This window comes from Empidonax traillii, unplaced genomic scaffold (genome assembly GCF_003031625.1).
Source record: "Empidonax traillii isolate 1590-97213 ecotype Southwest subspecies unplaced genomic scaffold, ASM303162v1 scaffold993:size324958, whole genome shotgun sequence".
Lineage (NCBI taxonomy): Eukaryota > Metazoa > Chordata > Aves > Passeriformes > Tyrannidae > Empidonax > Empidonax traillii.
The window spans coordinates 273,856-295,288 of NW_020956186.1; the positions used below are offsets into that span (position 1 = coordinate 273,856).

Genomic DNA, 21,433 nt, shown 5'->3' on the forward strand with positions numbered 1-21,433 from the left:
CAAGCCCTGCTCAGCCTGATCTTCGACACTTCTAGGGATGGGGCACCCGGAGCTTCTCAGTGCAGCCTGTGCCAGGGCCTCTCTACTCTGTCAGGGAAGAATTCCTTCCCAATATCCCATCTAACCCTGCCCTCTGGCAGTGGGAAGCCATTTCCCCCTTGTCCTGTCACTCATACCCTTGTAAATAGTCTCTCTCCATCTTTATTGTAGACTCCCTTCAGTAGCTCGTGTAACACCTTGACAAGGTCTGTTATCTAGCCAAGGTAGCTTCTATTTTTAGTTAAAAAATATGCTGTTTGTGTACTTGGTGGTGATTGTTCTCAAGATCTATCAGTGTCTCTGTTAACAAGAAGCCAGAGGCTGCTGTTCACCACGAGCCGTCAGAGCCTCCAATGCGGTGCTAAGGTGGATGGAGCCTGTCAGGACAGGACATTGCTGTAGGTGCAGGTCAGCACTCCACTGCAATGCAGCGACTCCCCACTCTCTGTTCAATCCCTTTTTGAGGATTTTGTAGGTGTTTTTGAACTTCTTTTCTTGATACTTTCTTTCTGCCCAGGGCAGTGTTTGCACAAGGTAGTATCTGTAAATGGAATCAATATAGGTAAAAAAGGAGATAGGTCTATGGGTAAGAACAGAGATGTGTTGGGGAGAGGGGGTCTAGGGTAGATGATTTTCCAGGAAGGAGGATGTGTCAGTGCTGTTTGACACTGCAGCCTTCCCCATGGATGCTACTTGATTAGGACAGATTCCATTCCTCTGAGGAAGAGGGGAGAGACAGATCCTAACCCACAGACAAACGCACCTCCAAGATCTCTTTCGAAAGACATAATGATATGAGAATACTCTTTAGTATCAAGACTTCCTTTTTTTTATGTCAGCATTGTGAAAAATATGACGTATTGTCCATCACTGTCTTGTCTTGCAAGTGCATTTGAGAGCAAAATAAGCTTTTGGGTAAGGTATGGTACTGCTTCTATGTTCTTCTTTGGTAAGAGTTTAGAGAGAGAAAGCATTTTTGTATCTTGGGCATGCAGCAGGGAGGTGGTGTAGTGAGTAATGTTTTATCTCTGGGTGATATCGGAGATAGGAATGTGAGAACAGAGGGGAAGAAATGAGGCAGTGGAGGGATGAGATCAAACGTGCTTTTGCTGGAGCTCTCTCCTTGTTCTCATGTTTGTCCTTTCTCTCCATTTCTCTATTTTGATGCTTAACAAAGGGAACTGAAGGAAGTTCAAAGACGTCAGACCAAGACTGAGAGTAGATTTGGCTTTCTGACTTGGTTCTCCAAGCCTTAAGGTGTCCTTTAGAGCAGCAGCAAAGTGTGCCTGCAGTTTGATCCATGTGGCCAGTCAGTGTCCATGAGATGGCTGTACTCAGGATCCGGGCTCTTCTGACTGACTGTCAGTGGTCTCTGGCTGACTGACGGGCAGCAGCCGGCCCAGTGGTCTGCCCTGTGCTGGAAGAAGGCCACAATGTGTGGTTTGACAGATGACAGAGAGATCTTAAATGCAGACTCAAGAGAGAAGTATTTTCTGGACCATTTCTGTCTGCTGACTCTGCCTGGGTCAGAGGGTGGGGGCGAGTACGTGGGAACGGAGAGCACTCTTCACTTCCAGCTGTTCTCAAGGCTTCGTGCTCGTGGCAGAAGGCGTTTCCAGCTTTGCTCAAAGCTGCAGTTTTGCATGTTTGCTGCCTGCTGCTCTCTCCATGGCCACACCCACCATTAGTTTCTTACATGCACACTTGCTGAATTCACCTGAATTCACCTTCCTGCGCTGGTCACTCCCATACCTCAGCCTTGCTTCTCTGTACCGGTTATAGCCCATATTGGTTCTTTGCTGATCATTCATTCCCCTCCTTTCTCTGGTTTCCTTTATAGATTCAAGCACAAGGAGTGTCCAAGACGTGATCGGGGAGGGCACTGAACTAGAGCTTTGGGGGCTACAGTGGAGTTGGGTGGTTAATAGGAGATATAGGTCCTGTAATATTTTATAATTTAAATTATATTTCAAATTATGTTTTATTATATATAATAATTATTTAGATATTATAAAAAGGGTGAGATAGGGATGAAATAAACTTTTTTATAATTATTATTTTATTTATTAACTGTGCACAAACCATTTTCTTCCCACCCCCAGTGGCTTGCATCCCCTCAGGGGTTCTGGCACCCCACTTTAGAGACCACTAGTGTACTTCTCCCAAGTACTTTCTCAATCTGTAACTGTTGCGCCAGGTATGTCTTCCATGCCATTAGCACCCCTTTGGAAGGGGGTTCCATAGCCTGAGAGCCGCAGTGGGGCAAACTCACCCCTTGGGTGGTCTGAGAGCCTGGCCCCTCTGCTGGTGGCTGGCGTTCACTGTTCTGGCAAGGGCAGTGAACAGTCAATCCCCAGCTGCCCTCTCCAGGCCACACCTGATTCTGCAGAGCTCTGGCAAATGCCCCCTTAGATCACCTTGGATCACCTCTTTCCAGATGGAAAACACATTTTTACTGTTGCTTTTACTTTAATTCCATGGATGCAGTTCCATACATTAGGAATTTCTGTGCCATTTTCTCATCCTTATTTGAGCTCTGCTCTGCCATCGCTGAGCTGCAGGAGGCAGAACTGCAGCCTTCACATGCGGGCACACCATGGGCAGTAGCACACGGATACTCTCTGTTCCCCCCATGCTCATTTCTTTTGTTTAATGGCTTTTTTGACCTCTAGTAAGCAGTGAACCGATGGTTTTTTTCTGGAAGTGTCTGTTTGAACAAGATCTTGCTTCTGTGGGCAGCAGTCAGCTTAGGGCCCATTGCTTTGTATGTGATACTTGGATTGTTTTTTTCCCCATTCACTTCAATATGTATTGAAATACATTTGCATCTTGCTTTTAAGTGTTAAATCTGGCTCGTAAAGTCCTTCTGAAGTTCTTTGAAGCTGGTCTTCGTCCTTGCCAGTGTGAATAACTTAGCATTACCAACAAACTTTTTCACTTCCTTGCTTTTTTCATGCCTTTTTTTTTGTTCTTCCCCCTCCCTCCCCCGGTTGTTAAGAACATGCTGAAAAGCAGGAGGCCCAGCAAAATTTTGCATGTGCCTTCATTTTCAGAACCAATTACTTTAACCTCATTTCTGTCCTTTAAACAATTATTTATCCATAATGGATTCCATTGCCTTTTGATTTCATTAAAAGAGTTTGTAGATGGACTTGACTTTCAAAGGACTTTTGTGTATGGTTATTCTTATTCACATCCTGGTTCAAATGCCTAGAGAGTGTGTGTGTCTATTTCTGCATATACATAGACATGTAGTAAACATCTTGGTAACTCTTAGTATGAAACTAAGCTCTTCTCTCTGTTTTAAATTGCATTTTAGAGGTGATAATTGTTCTACTGATGTTTTTCCTCGATGACTATAAACTTTTAGAATTTAGAATTGGGTTTACTGCGTGTCTTGTGCAACGTTAAGCTTGTGATTTGACCCAGAGCACACTGAAGTCAACATAAATGTCAGGGCTTTAAATGCCTATGGGGCCTGCTGAAAAACTACCGCATCCATTCCGTTGTTTTCTTTATTTCAAAGGCTTGATCAGAGACGTGACCTTTTCTTAAAGGATTTGTGTCACGTTACGAACTTACGCTGTTCTCTGGTGTAGGTGAAGGAAAAAGCTCTTAATGGAGAGTGTTTATCGCTGTGTTTCTGTGTTTCGCCTGTGCTGGTTCCTGTCTCCAGCTGCTCAGAGCAGCCTGCTCGGCAGTGCAGAGCCTGCAGTGAGAGCCGAGCAGCTCTGAGCAGCTCTGAGCAGCATACGAGCTGCACCACTTTGGGCTGCATGTCGCTGCCATGGGGCGTTTCCTCTGGGCTGGACGTAGAGCTTTCAGCTGTAGCGTGGCCTGGATATGTTACTGAACACAGAGTGTTTTCCCAAGCCTAGTATTTTTCATCCCTGTTTCCTGTCTACTTTATCCCTGAATGCCTTTCTGTGACGTCCAGGAAACACCAGTCACAGAGCTCAAGTGCTTTGTGTTGCTGCTTAGTGCTTGTCAGGATGATCAAAATGGGGAACCTGCTAGAGCCAGTGTCTCATGATGTACAAATGTCCTGGCAGCTGGAGAAACAGGGACCAAACTGGCTCTTATTTCTGTTTCGCTTTTCCTACAGCGCCCTGGGATGCCATCAGGAGCTCGAATGCCCCATCAGGGGGCTCCCATGGGTCCTCCAGGCCCCCCATATGTCGGAAGCCCCTCCGTGCGACCTGGGATGCCCCAGACTGTGATGGAAACAACAAGAAAACGCACTGCACCACAGCAGGTCCAGCAGCAGCAGGTGCAGCAGCAGGTGCAGCAGCAGCAGCAGCAAGCCACCCAGAACCGAGCTAGGAGGTGAGTGTTCTGGGAAGAAAACATGGGAGGACAATCTGAGGAAGAAAAAGCAGTATCTTTTTTAGAAGTAGGTGAGACCTTTAAGATCAAATGAGACATAGTAGAAGATATATGTACTGTTAGTTTTTCAAAGCAGAAGAAACACTGGCAAATTTTACTTTTTACTTTGTTTGTGAGTGGTCTTGAACAAACTGACTTTCACTAATGTCTGGTTTTGTAGTTACACTGCTTTTACCTTGCAGGTTTGTCGGGCCATAAATCAGTTGAGTATATTTAGCCTTTAGAGTTAATGAACAGTTCTCTTCTAATATAATACAATTATTGTATTATTTGTTACCTGTTCTATATTGTTGCTTTCATTCTGACTGGCTAACAAAATGGCCTGTAAATGAGACAAGTGGAAAAAATTTTGGTTGGTCATGTGAATATGGGTACTGTGGTCACTCAGGAGAGTGGCCATAAAACTTGCAGTTGTCCCAGGCATTTTTACATATAAAGTAAAGAAATATGCACGGGAAGTAATTTCATAGAATTAGAGGGATTTTTGTAAGGAGTTGTCTTCTTTAAATATGCCTACTTTGTATGTTGCTGAGTGCATTCTCTGTTAAGTAAGTTAGCTAATTTCTTTTTGCAACTTAGACCTTAGCAGTCTGTACTATTATTGAGTGTGCTCCACACACATGCAGTCACCTAGGTGGGCTGCCTTTTGCAAAATCATTATAGGTATATATACAGCTTCAGACAGTGTTCTGGTGGTGTCATGGAATGCAATTGTAGGTAAAACATGACTCTCTGAGCTCAGTGCTTCAGGAGCTCTGCTCTGTCCAGGTTATGTGCCTTGGATCAGCAAGCCAGACTTGGGCATACTTGTATCTGGGATGCATCTGGAAAGGACACCGATCTTGAGAGTATTATTACCTTATGGTTAAAAAAGATTGAACACAGAAGGAATGTGTGTGAGTGCAGCATGTGAGCACAAGCGATGCATGTGTGCCTTGGAGGCCTTGCCCAGCACCAGCCAAAATGCATATTCCACAGCACCTCCCAGGATACTGTCCAGGAAACTGCACAAAATAATGCCCAGCCTTCAGGCACACAGGGTGGATATAATGTGAAAAATTGCTCCTGCTGGATAATTACGGTAAACTTTAGTCACTAGTTAGTTTCCAGGGAGCATTAAAGGACAGTATTTTCTAAAAGTTAATGGCCTAACTCACAGAAGAAAGCAGTTCCCCTCCCCAGTTCTTAACTGCAGTGCTTCTGGTTTAGAACCTAGCAATGATCTCTGCTGCCTCGAGCCCAGCTCGCACCAGTGCTCTCTGGGTACTCAGGAATGTTTCTCTGTTCCTTCTGCCATGCCTTCCCTCCAGATAACTGTTGAATGTTTTCCCTTTGTTTATTTCCACCTCCCTGTCACTTGTCATTCTGCTTTTTCAGGCACACTTTTCTGGCACTTTGGGTCCAATTCTGGGAGTAATCGAGTTCTGTGTTTTTTAGCACAAACAGGCCAAGAAGGTTGTATTTGTCCTTTCTTGGCAAGTTTGATGGAGACAAAAATCTCATTTCTGTAACAGACTCTTGAAGAAATGGTTGAGACCCAAATTGTTTGGGGATGTTGGTTTGTTGCTTTTTAACTGCAAGCCTGTGGGGTTTTGCAGGTTGTTGCATATCCTGCTCCCTTTGGGAGGCTGGGACTTGCTCAGCCTTTACTTCCAGATTCTGTGAAATGTTTCAGTGCAGATTTGATTTTGTAAGCTGTGGAAGGTGTTGGAGGTTCACACCAAGTAACATTCCAGTCCCATTATTCCTGCACTTTTAAAAAGGGGTATTGTTTACCTATTAAGTTGGATGTAACTGTGTAGATGAATTTTCTGCCCCCAAGGAAGGATAGAGTTTGCACCTCCAGGCACGAAGAGTTCCTCAGCCTTGGCTTATATGGGGAGGGGGAAGACTAGGAATCTGGTATTTCAGGCCAGGCTTATTATTAACAAACATAGGAAGAGAGCATGTCACACCAGTGTGTGGAAAGAGCTTTTATGTGGACATGGCTGATAACTGACTTCCTGTATGAAGACAGCAGGTGCTTTGCTTTCTCCGATTTGTCTGTCATAGATGGAGTGATTCATCTCCTACTTAAGATAAAGGCTTCACAAATTACAGAGGTAAAGAATAAGGTCTGAATTCCCTCTTGGCCCTGTTAGAGAAAGCTGGGTGACAGGTTTGGTGGGCACAAATGGGTCTTAGAATCTGAAGAATCCAAAAGACAGTGTATTTGACAGTTTTCCTTACAGTATCATTTCTCAGGCACATACACATTTGTGTGTATGTACAGGAGCACAAGTGTATTTTTCAAAGCATAGATACAGAAATGGGCCTATGTATGGGTATGGAAGCAGTGTGTATATACACTGCAGGCACACATACATCTTCCCTCACGTGCATTCATAAAGATGAAAAAACACGGAAACAAAGGCCTCTTGCCTTTGTACATCACTCAGGCAGATACATTATGGTCTAACCGGTGTAAGTACACAGGGAAGTGTGTGCATGTGTGTGCTTTCATACATCATATGAAATGCACACATATATGCGTGTTTGCCTCAGCACTCGATTTTGGGCATGACTGAGCAAACGCGCGTATCTGTTTGAACAAGTTCACGTGCTGTTTGCAGGCACTCAGCCAGAAGTGCACACGCACAGGGGTGTCTGTGCTCGCCACACGAGACTGTCCTGCACACTCGTCTGTACCCAGAGGCAGCGTGTGCACATGCACTTGCACACGTTGCCACCCTGCACCACAGAAGGTGCTCTGATCAAAGTACTTGCAGACTTCTTTCCAGGATGCATAACAGACAGCCCTGATTTGTTCTTAGCTAACTGCCTCCCCAGGCTGCTGAGAGAAGGGGTCTGAGGTCCTGGGCATGGGTGAGGCCCTTTTGCTGATGCATGCACAGCTGTGCACCAGCATGTGGAGATGTCAGGATAATTTAGCAGGTGGCCTCGTTACTCCTAGATCTGTCACCATGGTAACGTGTTTTTTTCTTTAAAAAATGTACAGTGCCAAGAGGAGGAAGATGGCTGACAAAATTCTCCCTCAGAGGGTGAGTCGCTTTCATTTCCTATTCCCTTCACAATCAGTTCAGCATCTTAGTGTAATTAGAGGGATTTTACAAAATTCTCTCACTTTTTGTTTAAAAATCTAATTAAAAAGTAAGTAGGCAGTGGGTGAAAGTCTGGAGAGCCAGGCTGGGGCTGGGCTGGGGGCTGGGAGTGTGGAGCAGCCTGGCCTGCACGGCCTCGCGCCTGGGTTGGCTGAGCCAGCACTGCCGCTTGCTGGAGGGACCGCAGTGCTGGGCCACCAAGCAACGGCTGCACCAGGGCTCTCAGGTCTCCACCATGCTTTTGATCCATTTTTGGGACTGCCCAAAACATGGTCCAGAGAACAGCTGTGCCCGAGGGGAAAGTCTCAGCCTCAGGTCTCTGGCCCAGTAGAGATGCCAGGTCCTGATTTTTGTGATTGTGTCCCAGTAGGACTGAAGTGCACCCATGTAAACAGCAGAGTTCAAGGGGTCTGTATTGTCTGGAGACTTACTAATTCTCTTATCCCTGGGGATATGTCTAGCTTTTGGTGTCTGCCTATGCTTGATCCTCAATGCTTAAATCTTCTAATTCCTTTCTAAACATTGAGATTTCTCTCTGCTCCCCTTCTCTTTCATTATTCCCAGAGTTTTGCTTTCCTTTACCCTCTTCAGTATGGTTCCCCAAGAACCTGCTTGGTCCCAAAAGGCGAGCTTCCTTAGGCTTCAAAATACTCATCCTTGTCGCATCCTAGTCCCAGTTTCTTTGACTGCTGGTGTTGTTTCTGGGCTCAGAATCCCTTGGACAGGTGTGCCTTTTTACTCCACATCTTTTTCAAGCTTACCTCTCCACTGCTCATGTGAGCCCAAACTTACTGGCAGGCTCCAGAGTCTCTTCTGTGACTGTTTCACAGGTGCCTTCTACCAGCCACCAGAGGAGGTGAGCCCACTTTAGTACTCCTGGTGTCATGTTATTACTTCTTCTCTTGCCAGCTTCTGAAAGCAAAGCCTCTCATAGGTCAGCCATTAGATCTCTCATGCTGCAGTCTTGAAAGGACCAAGCTACTGTTAAACCCAGACCTTTGAACCACTTGCAACTTCCCTGGTATTTGTGTTGAAGCCTCATTCCTGCTCTGCTGAGGATCTGTACTTTCTTATAATCAAAGCTAAGTGTCTTGTACTGTCGTTTTTGTCTGTCCCACACAAACTGTTTTCACAGGCAATGATACATGCTGGATGATGGGGCTGTCCCTGGAAATATATGACATTTCAGGGCACTTTTTGTTTAATTCTTTTGAGTTTTTTGGTTGGTTGGTTGTGGGGGTGTTTTGTTTGGTTGGTTTTTTGTCTGGCGCTTTTATAAGATGGAAGGGTCTCGTAACAGAGGTAATCAAACTTTTTTGGCAACAGAAGACCAGTACCTGCATTTGTCAAGTCCATAATAATTCTTTCATAGGTAGAGCCTTATTTTGGTATGTCAAAAAGCTCTACAGATGCTTTCAGAGCCATGCTGTCACCAAGTCGTCTTGCCTCTCAGTATCTTTGTTGGTGTCAGCCAATAGTTTTAACTGATGGAGTGATAAAGGGAACACAAATTGCTGGAGATCTGCCTGCAGTGGGGTTTTTATCAGGGCAGCTGCAGTGCTGGTGTCAATGATGTGATACTCTGTCTAGTTAAGGTTCTCTGTTAGGCTGCTAGTCAGTGTGTCAGAAACCCCTTACTCCCACTATTTGTGGGATGGGGAGATCCTGGGCTGTCAAGTGGAGGATTTGCACTGGTGGCTGTGGAAAGCATGTGAAACACAGGGTAAAACTTCCAGCTTTCTGGAACTACCTCTGGAGTGTTTTCCAGCCAGTCAGCATCTGTTACCCACAGACTTTTTGAAGACTCTTGCTTATGTTTTCTGGGAACTGCAAAGGGGAGAGAGGAAGATATTAAATACACTTTACTCTTTAAAACCATCTTTATGTAGTAGTGGAAAAGGAGATGGGTTCTCAGTGTTTCTCGCTCGTGATAGTGACTCAGGCAGTTGGCACAGATAACCACTGTTGGATTTCCAAGCTCTCTGGTCAAGCCTGTGCCACAGTGCTGGAGCATATCACTGGTCAGTAGGGTCACTCAGCTGCTGCAGGTCAGCTATCTGAGAAGGATTTAATTTTGCAGGAATCTAATCGTGTGAAAAATTTAACCCAGCAAACTATTACACATAGGAAAACTGGATTATGGTACTGCATGGGACCTCCTGGCATATCCAGACTGGTTCCCTCTGTTATGGAAGCCATGACACAATTGCCACCTTGAGACTAGTTAGGTTCCTTACTTCTGATATACTTAGATCTGGCAGCTTGCGCTTTTTTTTCTGTTTTGTTAGGCAAGGCATGTCTTTTAGCTTGACAAGTAAAAGGGGCTCCCCTCTTGAAATCCTTACAGTTTTTTATCTATTCCAAGTTAAATTCATCTCTTTCAAACCTTTTTAAATCTACTTCTCAAGAAATCAGAACTATGCATAGTATTACAGATTACTAGTATTACCAGTGGTAGTTCTGTGATTGACTCACAAGTATTTCTGCTTCCTATTATTTGCAACTGATGAATTCCCATATTAGAGCAGGAATTAGACTCTGAGGAATATGATCCTATGCTTTTGTAATGCTGTATTTCATTCCATTCCATTTCCGTTATAGAGTTCTGAGCTTCCTTACCGTCTCTGTACTGTCCTTTGCCCTGTGACGACAGTGCCACCCAAATTTGTCATTATTGAGTTTTGTTAGCATATTTCTCCTTTTTGTACAGGAACTATTAATGAATGCATTTAAATAAAATCAGTTTCAGAAGTGGTCCATGAGGTACTTCCTGCTTAATACTTTTTTCCTATCCCAGTTCTTTACCATATATAGTTCTTGTTCTCATCCCCATTTTTCAGTCTTAAGCAGTGGGTCCCTTTACGACCGTATGTCAAATGCTTTACTTAAATGCAAGTCAGTTGTATCAACTGCATCTCTTTTGTCTAAAATGCAGTTTTAGTGACCACAAAGACTTGGTTAAGCCTAGGCTGGCATACTGTAATGAAACAAGGTCTAGCATTTTTTATAGCATATTCAACATTAACTCCAGTTCTGTGCAGCAGGCTGTTTCCCACCCTATTTTCCTCACCTCTGGATCCTTCCCATGTTCTCATGTCACTGAAACAAGGTTCATTCAGTTTTAGAGCAGTTCACAGGCGTTATCATTCATAGCCGGGGACCTAAATCTGTGGAGCTGATGTGGCCTACCCTTCTTGCCTACCCTTTCTGATACAAGAATCTAAGCTGAGAGCCATTCTGGCTCTAGAGCTGTGTGTCTCTGCTTTTCCTGTTTAACTTGCTGAGTGGAGTGCAACTTTGAAGCAGCAAACTGCTCCTCCTTCAGTGGCATGCACATCTCTCAGTATTGGCCACCGTTCATCTCACTGGGCCTCAAATTCCTGTGAGGACTTTGGTTGTGCTGACAGGTTTTTGTACAGCTATCCTGCCCTTTCATCCTCTCTACTTCGTTTTCCTTTACACAAATATTTAGTCAACTTCTGCTGCTGCTGTTCACTGACCACCACTGCAGAGATCCCATGCCATAATAGCTGTCCTGTTCTGGTTTGGTCACTGCATGGCTGTTGTGCACCTCTTTCTCTGAGCCAACCAGGGGTTAAGAACACCTGGATCTGCCTTTCACTCATAAGAAAGAAATGGTTGGGAATGTGATAATCAGCAGTAGCCTTGGATGCAGCAACTGTGAAATAATGAAGATCAAGATCTTGCAGGGAATGAGGAAGGAGAATAGCCAAGTACAGACCCTGGGCTTCAGACAAGGAGAGTTTGGCTTATTCAGGGAACTGAATAAGTAGGTGTGGTGCCTTGGGAAGCAGCTCGGAAGGGCAAAGTTGCCCAGGGCAGCTGGCAGGTCTTTAAGGATGTTTAAGAGCAGCCTGTGTTGAAATGCAGGAAAATGAGCAGATTTATGAGGAGCCCAGCACAGGGAACTCACAGTGGCGGTCCCAACATCAAAAGGTAGCATACAAGAGGTGGAAGCAGGGACAAGCTACAAAGGAGGAGTTTAGAAATGTTGCATGGGTATATAGGGAATGGTACTGGCAAAGTCAAAGCTCAGCTGTAGTTGAGATCTTCAAGGGACATCAAGGACAAGAAAAGCTTCTACTGTTATGTTGGTAATAAAGGCTGACCAAGGAGAATGTGTACTCGTGCTGAGTGGGCTGGGTGACACAGTGACAACAGAGACAGTAAGTCTGAAGCACTCAAAACCTTCTTTGTCTCAGTCTGCACTAATGATGTCTCCCATACCTTGTGATCAGTGAACACATCCAAGAGGAGCAGCTGACAGTGGACAGGGATTGAGCCATGGATTTCTTGAGAAAACTTGATTTGTACAACCCCATGGTACCCAGCAGGCTGCAGCTGAGGGACTGAGGGTGCTGGCTATGTCCTTGCAAGGCCACTCTCTCACATATAATAGTCTTGTATCCAGGCTGGGACATTTTGGTCCGGATGGGCTGACAACCATCTGGGTTGATGATGGAGCTTAGAGGGTAGTGGCTAATGGTTGCACTCATCCAGGAAGACATTGACATCAGAGTACTGCAGGGATCTGTTCCCCACTGGGTGGGGAAACCAGTCAATATGCTTGTGGACCGGCTGGAGGAATGAGCCAACAAGAGCTTTATGAAATCCAACAACTTTCAAAGATGGAAATTCTGTGGTAGCTTAATTCTAAAGGAACTGCCAAATCTCTATTTATTAGTGATTTTTTTTTAAAAAAAAAGCAAATGGTTGGAACTGTTTTGCTTGTCCTGCTTAGGCAGTGAAGAACCCAGCTCTTGTTGTTCCTGCCTAGGTCCAATTTTATTGATTAGGCTTTTTTCTGAAACCTTGGAGGTGCATGACAATAGGATGAGAGGCAGCAGAAACACACTGCAGCTTGGGCAGTTGGCTCCCTATAAGGGACTGCTATAAAAAAACCTCCGACAAAACAAACAAAACATATGATGGTATCAAAACATGAGATCAGGCTGCCAAAAGATGCTGTGAGGTGTCCATCCTTGGAGTTATTCAGAGACTGGCTGGACAAGGTCCTGAGCAAGCTGATGTAATTTGAACCTGCTTTGTGCAACAGTTGGCCTGCATGACTTGCAGAGGACCTTTGAATCCAAATTGTTTTGTGATTACTGGGGCCTAAACACTTGTCTACACAAATCATGGCTTTGCCATGAATCCTTTGTGTGTTTGAGGACTATTCATCAGCATAATTCCGGAGGTTCAAACGTATTGGTGCCAGGATGGTGCACTTGGTCTTGCCTGCTGTTGGACGGAACTGTGATGGGGGCTTCTGATATGTCTTGACTAGCAAAGAAGCAGAGACTGCCTTAACGCTGGAGACTTGGGGAGGTCAAGGAAGGCTGAGGTGCAGATAGACTTCTTTAGTACCCAGCAGGGCTCCCGTCAGGTCTCCACTTGAAGAAGCTCAAATTCCTTCAGAATTCAATATCTTACAATGTGACATCAGTGGCAGAATGGCTTATACTCAGTCAGCAGGAAAGGTTTGATAATGCAGTCATACTGGAGGTCAGTGAGACTGGCAGAGACCTATTCCTTAGGTTTGCTGGTATCCATACTTTACTTAAGGATGCAAAGGAAAACCTAAACAACCTCCTCTAGAAAATTGTCTATGGCAAGAATGTACCTTCCAGATTCTCTGTTTCCTGATGGCAGAAGCTGCAGAAATTATTACTATAACTTTTTTTCCAACAGGCAGGAATCAAGAACTAATCCATTTGCAGTAGGAGAATGCTGGAAATCTATTCTTTAATCTGTCTGTGTAGTGTTGTGAATGTGGGAGATGGCTTTGTCCTGTGCAGAAACGGAAAATTTCCCATCTATTCCTCCTCACACCTCTGGTCTTGGGTCTGTCAGGGGCAGTGAGCACAGCTCAGGAAAACCTCTATCTCCAGCTTAAGCTCAGATTTGCTATCACTGACACTGATTTTTTCCTGTCAGTTCCTACCAGTATTCTGTCTATTCTTTATAGTCTGCATAATTGTATATCAGCTCCTAATAGTTGTATTAAGAGGTCTTTTTATTTTACTAGAGTGGCAAGCCTTCTTATGAAGACTCTGAAAAGAAGGAGCACATATTTGATCTTCTGGGAGAAAAAAAAAAGTAATAGTTTATTTTTAGTGTCATACAACTAGACAATCTGAAGTTCAACCCTATCATGAGAACTTACTGCTACTGTGTTTTGGTTTTGGTCTGCAAGACAGACCTTAGAGTATTGAAAATCACTACTGATGAAATATTCCCTGCAGTCATTGTCAATGTTCAGAATTAAATACTTCTTAAACAATTTTAGGATCATTACGTTATCACTTTGATAGGCAAAAAACTTATTTTTTCTTTCTGTATAGGTAGATACATACTCGTAAGTGAAGCAACTGATTTGCTTTATGGAACTTTGTTTTATAGAGGATGTTTTCCTGTCTCCTAAAATTCTCAATAGCTTTTCTCAGAATTTTCTGGAGTTTTCTGGAGTTCGTCAGTAGATTTCTTCATTTATGACTCTGATGTTCTTTTGGTGATTAGTGTGTTGCCAAGCATGGCAGTAATGGTAAAATCCTTTATCTTTTTCCAGGTGTTCTTGCTCATGTATTTTAAGAACTGCACTGACCTGTTAGGCTACAGTGGTATTCTGGGCTATTGTTTCCTCCCCTACCATTTCCTAAATCCTTTCAAGATTTCCCTGGGAAGCAGTGAGAGTCCCCATGCTGTAGCTATGCCATAGAATCATAGAATCACAGAATGCTTTGTGTTGGAAGGGACCTTAAACCTCATCCCATTTCACCTCCTGCTGTGGGGAGGGACACGTTCCGTAGACCAGGTTGCTCCAAACCCCATCTAACCTTGCCCTGAACACTTCCAGGGTTGGGGCAGCTACAGCTTCTCTGGACTCTACCTTTTTTTTTTTTTTTTTTTTTAATTGTACAACTACCTTTAATAATTTGTATTGTTTTCTTTCTCCCAGTTTGCCATGGTATGGATCCATATCCTGTCCTCTCCTTTTTTCCTGATTTCCCCATCCTGTGTCACTCGTAGATTCTGCTCTTTACATGCAAGTTACATTATAAAAGCCCCAGCACCATTCCTGTTCTTTATACCTGGCGTCTTTGGCTATTTGTTGCTGCTTATGCAGATGACTTTGTTAACTTACCTGCAGTGAGTTTGGGCCACTGTCATCGGCAGCTATGGTCTCACCAGTACCCTCCCATACAGATAAATTGCTTTACTGGGCATTCTACTGCACGTGTTCATTGTCACAGCTCAGTCAGTGAACTCAGAAAAAGCCTTTTCTGAAGGGTCTTACAGCCTTTTCAGGTTCTGATGGCAGGAGCAGAACTTTGTCTTTACTATGTTGAGCTGCCATCCTGTTCCTGCAGCCTTTCAGGGTCCCTCTGAACAGCCCTGCTGCCCTGACTGACGCGGGCTCAGGGCCCTGGAAGGGCTGAGGCCAGGGCTTCACCAGGAGCAATGGAGCCAAAGACAATGCGGAGTGCCACGGCCTTCTCCAGGGCTTTGGACACGAGCAGCAGAACCAGACCCAGACCTGGGTTTTCCTGAGCCTTCCTTCTGTTGCTGATCCACTTGCAGAAGGCTTTCCTGTTGTCTTCCCTGGCCTGCAGCCTGCTGTCATTGCCTTCCAAGCTGTCGTGCTGTGGCAGCTGTAGAAGCTATCCCGTGATGTTGTTCATATCCCAGAATTTATAGTAGTGCAGCTGTTCCCTCCTCTCTGACTCTGTCTTGCGAGCCTTGCACATCTGTTTTACAGACAGGTGTGGTGGGGCCCCCACATTGCGCTACTTCTACAAGGAAATCGTGAAAGCCTCTTCCCTCATGTCATTCCCTCCACACTCTCCTCAGTGCTCCCGCTTGCAAGTTTGCCATTCCTTTGTCACCATCAATAAAAATAAACCTGTGGAAATCAAGGATAAAAGTGCAGAATGTAATAACAATCCGTTCTTACTAATTTTATAAGTTTGAAACATTTGTATATTCACAGTAAGAAAAAAAAAAAACCCAACATCTAGAAAGACACTATTTTACTGATGTTACTCGTAATCTTTTCCAGTTATCTCTGTAATTCTAAGATAAGGCATAACAGACATGCGTCAAAACCTTGGCCAATGAGATGCTGCTAATAGGTGCTTTTGGGAGTTTTTTCAAATAGATAAAGGCAAGAATGGAGAATTCAAGTACTGAAATACTCCTAACACATTTGTAGTTAGAACTTTAGTAGAACAGTGGGGACTTTCATGGAGCTTTCATGAACTTTTCAGTTAGGGCAAACAACGCAAGAAGAAGGAACACCCAGATAACTGCAGTTCAGTTACCTGTGAAGAAAACTGAAAATTAATTATGTACTACTGACTGGGAGTGTAAGAGTACCCTTATCTTTTGGAGCTTAGGTATACCAAAACGTAAGAAAATTCTTCATCGTGATGTGATACTGCTGGGGCTCCCCTTTAATTTTCCTGAGGGGAAATTGGGAAAGAGTATGAAATGGGAACATTATCATGCCTCCAAAAGATTATTCCACTAGTAGAGTGAGAAACCAAAAGAGTGTAAGAGCTGCCAAAACTGGCCTGAGTGAGCCTTTGGCCTATCCCAACATCCCATCTTTGCTGTGACCGTAACACATCCCTAGAGAAGAGTACAAACACAGCAAGTACAATTCTTCTCTCAAATGCTCTCCCAACCTGTGGCCATTTGCAGTTCAGGGAATTGTATGCAGTATTGTCTTTGGCTGATTTTAACATGTTTGTGTTTTTTAGCATCTATAATATTTAACATCCAATTTGGTTATAGGAATGGAATAGGAAATATCATTTCACTTTCATGTGGTAAAAGATGTAAAGGTGTGGAATAGAAATATTTATTGAAGGTTACTGCTGTTTCTAGCATATCTCATTAGATCCTGGCTTTAATAACCTGCGAACCAGCTGGCAAGGTTGTATCACCTGCGTGGTATAGCCTGTATCCTAAAGGCTGTGTAGGCCTCTCCCTGCATCACCATGGGAATAGGGATTCATGAGCTGACTCTGATGGAACTCCGTGTTAAAGGCCTGAAACTGTTTTCTCAGTCCAGAATTTTTAATCGACTGCAGTACACCACAATTAATTTCCTCAGGCAAGGAACTGAGGAATCTTTTCATCAGTGTGGGATGAGATAAAAACACTGGGGTATTTTGTTGGGTCCAAAGCTTTGTACTCACTGGGAGGAAGCACCGCTGACCTTTGCAAGCTGTCTGGCAGCTCCTTGATGTTTCCAGGGTAATGCTTGCTCTACGTACTTTGCTCTTAAAAATGTTCATGCTCTTTTATTATTCTGCTAATACTAAACTTTGAGAAAGCATATAAGCAGTTAAAAATATTATGATTCAGTTAAAGCTGAAAGAGTTTTTGGCTCTGTGGTTTAGGTTTCTCCAAAGTGTCAGTCTTGCTGTAAACAGAGCAGGTGTTCTAGTATCTCAAAACAAATAAATAGGGTAGGTTAGAAGAGACATTTATTTGATAATCTTAATCAGTCTAAATATAGCAGGGAGCAATTGTTTGTCTTCAGGCTGGAAAAGAAAATTATTAAGAAAGGGATGACAAAAAACTGTAAGATGTGCGGAGAAGGTGCCTAGGGAATGCCTGACCACTGCTGCCCCAACTGTGCACAGGGATGGCATCAAATGAAGGGCATTGGTGGCAGGTTCCAAATGAGCAAAAGCAGGTAGTTCCTCCCACACTTCCTGGTGAGGTTCTGGAATGCCGAGCCTTGGGCTGTTGTGGGTACTAAAAGGCAGCAGCTTTCAGCTGCTGTCAGAGATGTAATGCTAGAAGATATGGCTGTTGGGATGAGCTCGTGCAAGAGTTCTCATGTCCTTGCAGAACACAGTGAACAGATATATGCCTGATGTTTCTCACGTAAGTGTTTGTGTCTTACACCAAATTTAAACTGTAGACTTCTGATTCTAAAGCAAAACAGGAATACCAACTGACTTTAATTCCTATAGATGTATTCTAACAGTTAAATGTATTACTTAAAAAATTTAAATATATTAGTTATGTAGGTTAGCTAGGGTGAGTACTATAGAAATAGACAAGGCAGTCCCACAGATTTATTTTAATTATTTACAGTTCCTTTCTTACATGGTTTGCCTGCATGAGGTATTCCAAATATTCCAAAGAATGAACTTTTTCATTTAAGGGTATACTTGTCCATTTTTAAGTTCAGATCATGAGGTCTTCCTTCCAACCTACTTCATATTCCCTTCTCTGCTAACTTCTCCGTAAAACAGAAAACAAAAAGGGTGTTTGTCAGTAGAACTAATGCAGTTTAGCGAATGTATTAAAATATCAATAAAAGTTGGCAGGATCATAGGTTGACACCTGATAGCTGGTCATGTCAAAACTTTGATGTGAAGGTCAGTTTTACCTCAGCCAGGAAGATGTGCTGGCAGAGGCTGGCATCCTGTGTTGCAGTTTTTACCTACAATGGGTAATACTTGTTTTTGAAACATCAGATGAATATCCCCTCTTTTTTAGTCTAGAGGGATGCAGCACTCTTTTCATCTGAACAGGACAAATTTACTGTACTTTGGATTGCTGACAGGAGTAGCTCCTGGGCTGCTGGTAGCTAAGCCTCACTTGAAAAAAAGCAGCTATGGTTCAGGCCTTGTGGATCTCACAAGGGTCTTCCAGAATCCATTAGCTTCAGTTCTGTGCTCCCACTCTTCAGTCTGTGCTTGTCCCATGCCCCTGAGACCTGCCTCACTGTCTGGGAACTGCTGAGGGAGAACAACTCTGGGCACATCTGTCCGAGGGCTGGGTCAGTATTGCTGCTCTGGAACATGGCAGATTCGTGCTTCCAGTGCTTGGATATTCCTTGCTTCCTTCTCAGATCCGGGAGCTGGTTCCTGAGTCCCAGGCCTACATGGATCTCTTGGCCTTTGAACGCAAGCTAGACCAGACCATTATGCGGAAGCGTGTGGATATTCAGGAAGCGCTGAAGAGGCCAATGAAGGTATGTTGTGAAAAATTTATAGATTGTGTTGAGTGAAGAAATAATTCTTGTATTGAATGGTGAAATGATCTTTCCAATAAAAGTCCTGTTACAGGAATGTTTTGGAGTGGGTCAGACAAAGCTCTTAAGATTCAGCAGCTGGGAATCAGCATGCATGGAAAAGTGGTAGAGAATTCTGTGGGTATTGCCAGCTCTAGCTTCTGAAACCCTTTAATAAGAGGAATAATAGCTTAGGGATAAATAAACACTGATTTTGGATTTTTTTATCAGAACGAATAAAACCAAGAAAATTAGAGATTAGAGATTAGAGGGGTGTGCTGAAGAGATGTATTAAATTTCCAATTCAAATTCAGTCAAAAGCTGAACTTGTGGAATAACAGAACATATGATGGGAAGAATTACTTAGACAAATATTGTTAAAGGTCCTGCAAAAATGTACACATATCCTGTAAAAGGATTATTCATGTCAGAAAAAGAATGGATGACATTTTCTGCGGTTTCCATTAGATCAAGCCCAGCACATCACTCTTCATAATATCCCACTGAAATGGTCTTTTGCTAAGTTTTCTGAGTCTATTCAGTGGAATCATGGATAGGTTTAGGTAGGAAGAAACTGTGGAAGCTATCTAGTTCAACCTCCTGCTCAAAATAGGGTTGTTCCCTATTTTGGCCTTGTTGAGTTTTGAAAATCCATAATTATGGAGGTTTCACAGCCTCCTCAGGCAATCTGTTACCATGTTTGTCCACTCTTACAGTGAAGAATTTCTTTTCACATCTTAAATTTAAGTTCTTGTGGCTGTATAGGGTGTTCATAGTCATTCATCTAGTAAATCCTGTAGTATGAAGGGTTTTGCAGCTATGTGTCTGCTGTGAGGTAAAGCTGACATTCTTGTCTGTACCAGGGTGATGGGTGTCAGCCCAACTAAGGTCAAGATTTGATTGCGTTTGTCACTGTGCAGGTATCTGCTAAGACATAGAACGCTTTAACTCTTGATGTTTTTCCAATTGATATATTGAAACAGAAAAAAAAAAAAAAGAAACAATTAAGTTTGATTAACATACCTAGATAGACAGGAAACTGAAGTGTGGATGGCTTAAATCACAAGTTCATTGTCACAAAGTGTTGTATATACTAAACTGGACTCTCAGGAGGAGTAATTTGTTGTAGCTTCTCGATATGAGTAGAACACCATTATTTTAAACTAGCCAGGAAGCTGGACTTGTTTAAAAATTATTGGAGACTTGGACCTGCATTCATAAATCTGTTTAGTCTGTGGCAAAGTCTTTAGTTAGGGAATTAACAGGTACATGAGGTCCCAGGCGTGAGCTGTGAATGGAGACATTCAGGGTCCGTGGTGGGGAACAGTATAAGAGACATAACACTGCAGAAACCGTAGACAGAAAATTCCGTCTCCACCTAGGGTTCAGCAAATACATTTTAAATATCAGTTGCTCAGTTACTTAACATCTAGAGAATGATCAAACAGATGTTTTTCAAATTCATGTATAAATAGTCCTAAGATGTAGCAGTTGTGAAAGTCAATACCTGTCAAAATAGAGCTAAGTCTAGATAAATTTGGGTTGTTCTGATGTTAAATATTTTAATTTTATTGTAGTTGGAGCATTAGTAACAGCAATGAAAGTTATCCCTGCATTTCCATCTCTTATCAAAACTCTTGTAATTTTGAAGTATTTGTCTTAAAACAGTGATTCCCAAACTGGGGTTATAATCCTGGGGAAAATTTGAATGTGTCTGAAGCGGCTGATGTAGGGAATATGCAGGACTGCAAACTGGAGACTGTCATCCAGGGACTGTCTCTCTTCCACTGGGGACTGGTTTGGGACATTTAGTTTTCCAGGCCTGTGTACAGTTGCAGTTTCTCAGACCAAATGATCTATTCCTGGGTTCTCCATTTTTAGTTTAAAAATGAGTAGTAGCATCAGACTACCATCACAGTGTCTCTCTCCCTGGTTCTGTGAATTGAGATTCTTTCTTTGCTCTCAAGTTTTAAGATGACTGAGGAATTGCTCTCGGATTTGCACTTTTTCTGAAACATTTCTGGTGTAATTTTGTGTGTTCTGCTTTTTGTGTTGTGAGATAAGGAAAATGCAAACACCTAATCTCCTTCTTTAATTAGTCGATATTTTAAATATGTCTCTCCAATTCATTAATGGTTTGTTTTCTTAGGTAAAAAATTCAGTTCTCCGAATAACTGTAAAGGCAGATTTTTTCAGTGCACCTGGCTTGTTCTTACCACCCACACTGCCTTGTTCTTATACACCTCCTCATTCTCTCCCAAGAAAGTACAGTATACAACTACCAAATAAGCTGCTATAGCAGATTTTGTAGACTATTGTGCATACTATTTTCCATTTTATTCCTCTATAACATCTGTTTCACTTTTTTTGTTGGTTGTTTTTGCTGTAGTTGTCAAAGTTTTCATAGAACTGTCTACATGTGTTTTTCATATGTCAGTGCAGTTTAGAACTCAGTAAATATTGTCTAGCTCCTTTTAGTATTCCTGATACTTGTGTACTCTACCAAGCCACTGATTTTTCTGCTTTTCTGGGTTGAGTATTTTTAAGTTTTTGTACATTCTTTTTTCATTAGTTACCTAACTAATTCTGTTTCTTCTACAAATTTTGACATATCTGTTTGCTGCTGCTCTGGGTGAGAGATGCCTCTGTATTTCAGTTCTGATATGGACACTCTCCATGGAGCTGGACGTCGTTACTGACTTGGTTTTAGGTGAACTGTATGAGTCAGCTAGAGCCTGGACACTGGGAGAAAGGGAGACACCTAAAATACTTGGATTTGAATAAGGATGTTATTGCAGAGGATTATCTTGGTGATAAAATGTCATACTTCTGAGGAAACAGACACAGT

At 43.0% G+C, this 21,433-nt stretch overlaps 1 protein-coding gene across 6 annotated transcripts in view; it reads left to right on the plus strand.

The window, feature by feature from the left end:
- The window catches only part of SMARCD3 (SWI/SNF related, matrix associated, actin dependent regulator of chromatin, subfamily d, member 3), a 69,429-nt gene that overhangs the window by 30,088 nt on the left and 17,908 nt on the right, over positions 1 to 21,433 (plus strand). For all 6 annotated transcript variants that reach the window (XM_027903830.1, XM_027903829.1, XM_027903831.1 and 3 more), the window contains 3 exons: positions 4,145 to 4,365; positions 7,424 to 7,466; positions 18,424 to 18,546. In XM_027903830.1, the coding sequence (XP_027759631.1) occupies positions 4,154 to 4,365; positions 7,424 to 7,466; positions 18,424 to 18,546 (378 nt within the window). In that variant the 5' untranslated portion in view covers positions 4,145 to 4,153. The remainder of the gene's footprint in view (positions 1 to 4,144; positions 4,366 to 7,423; positions 7,467 to 18,423; positions 18,547 to 21,433) is intronic.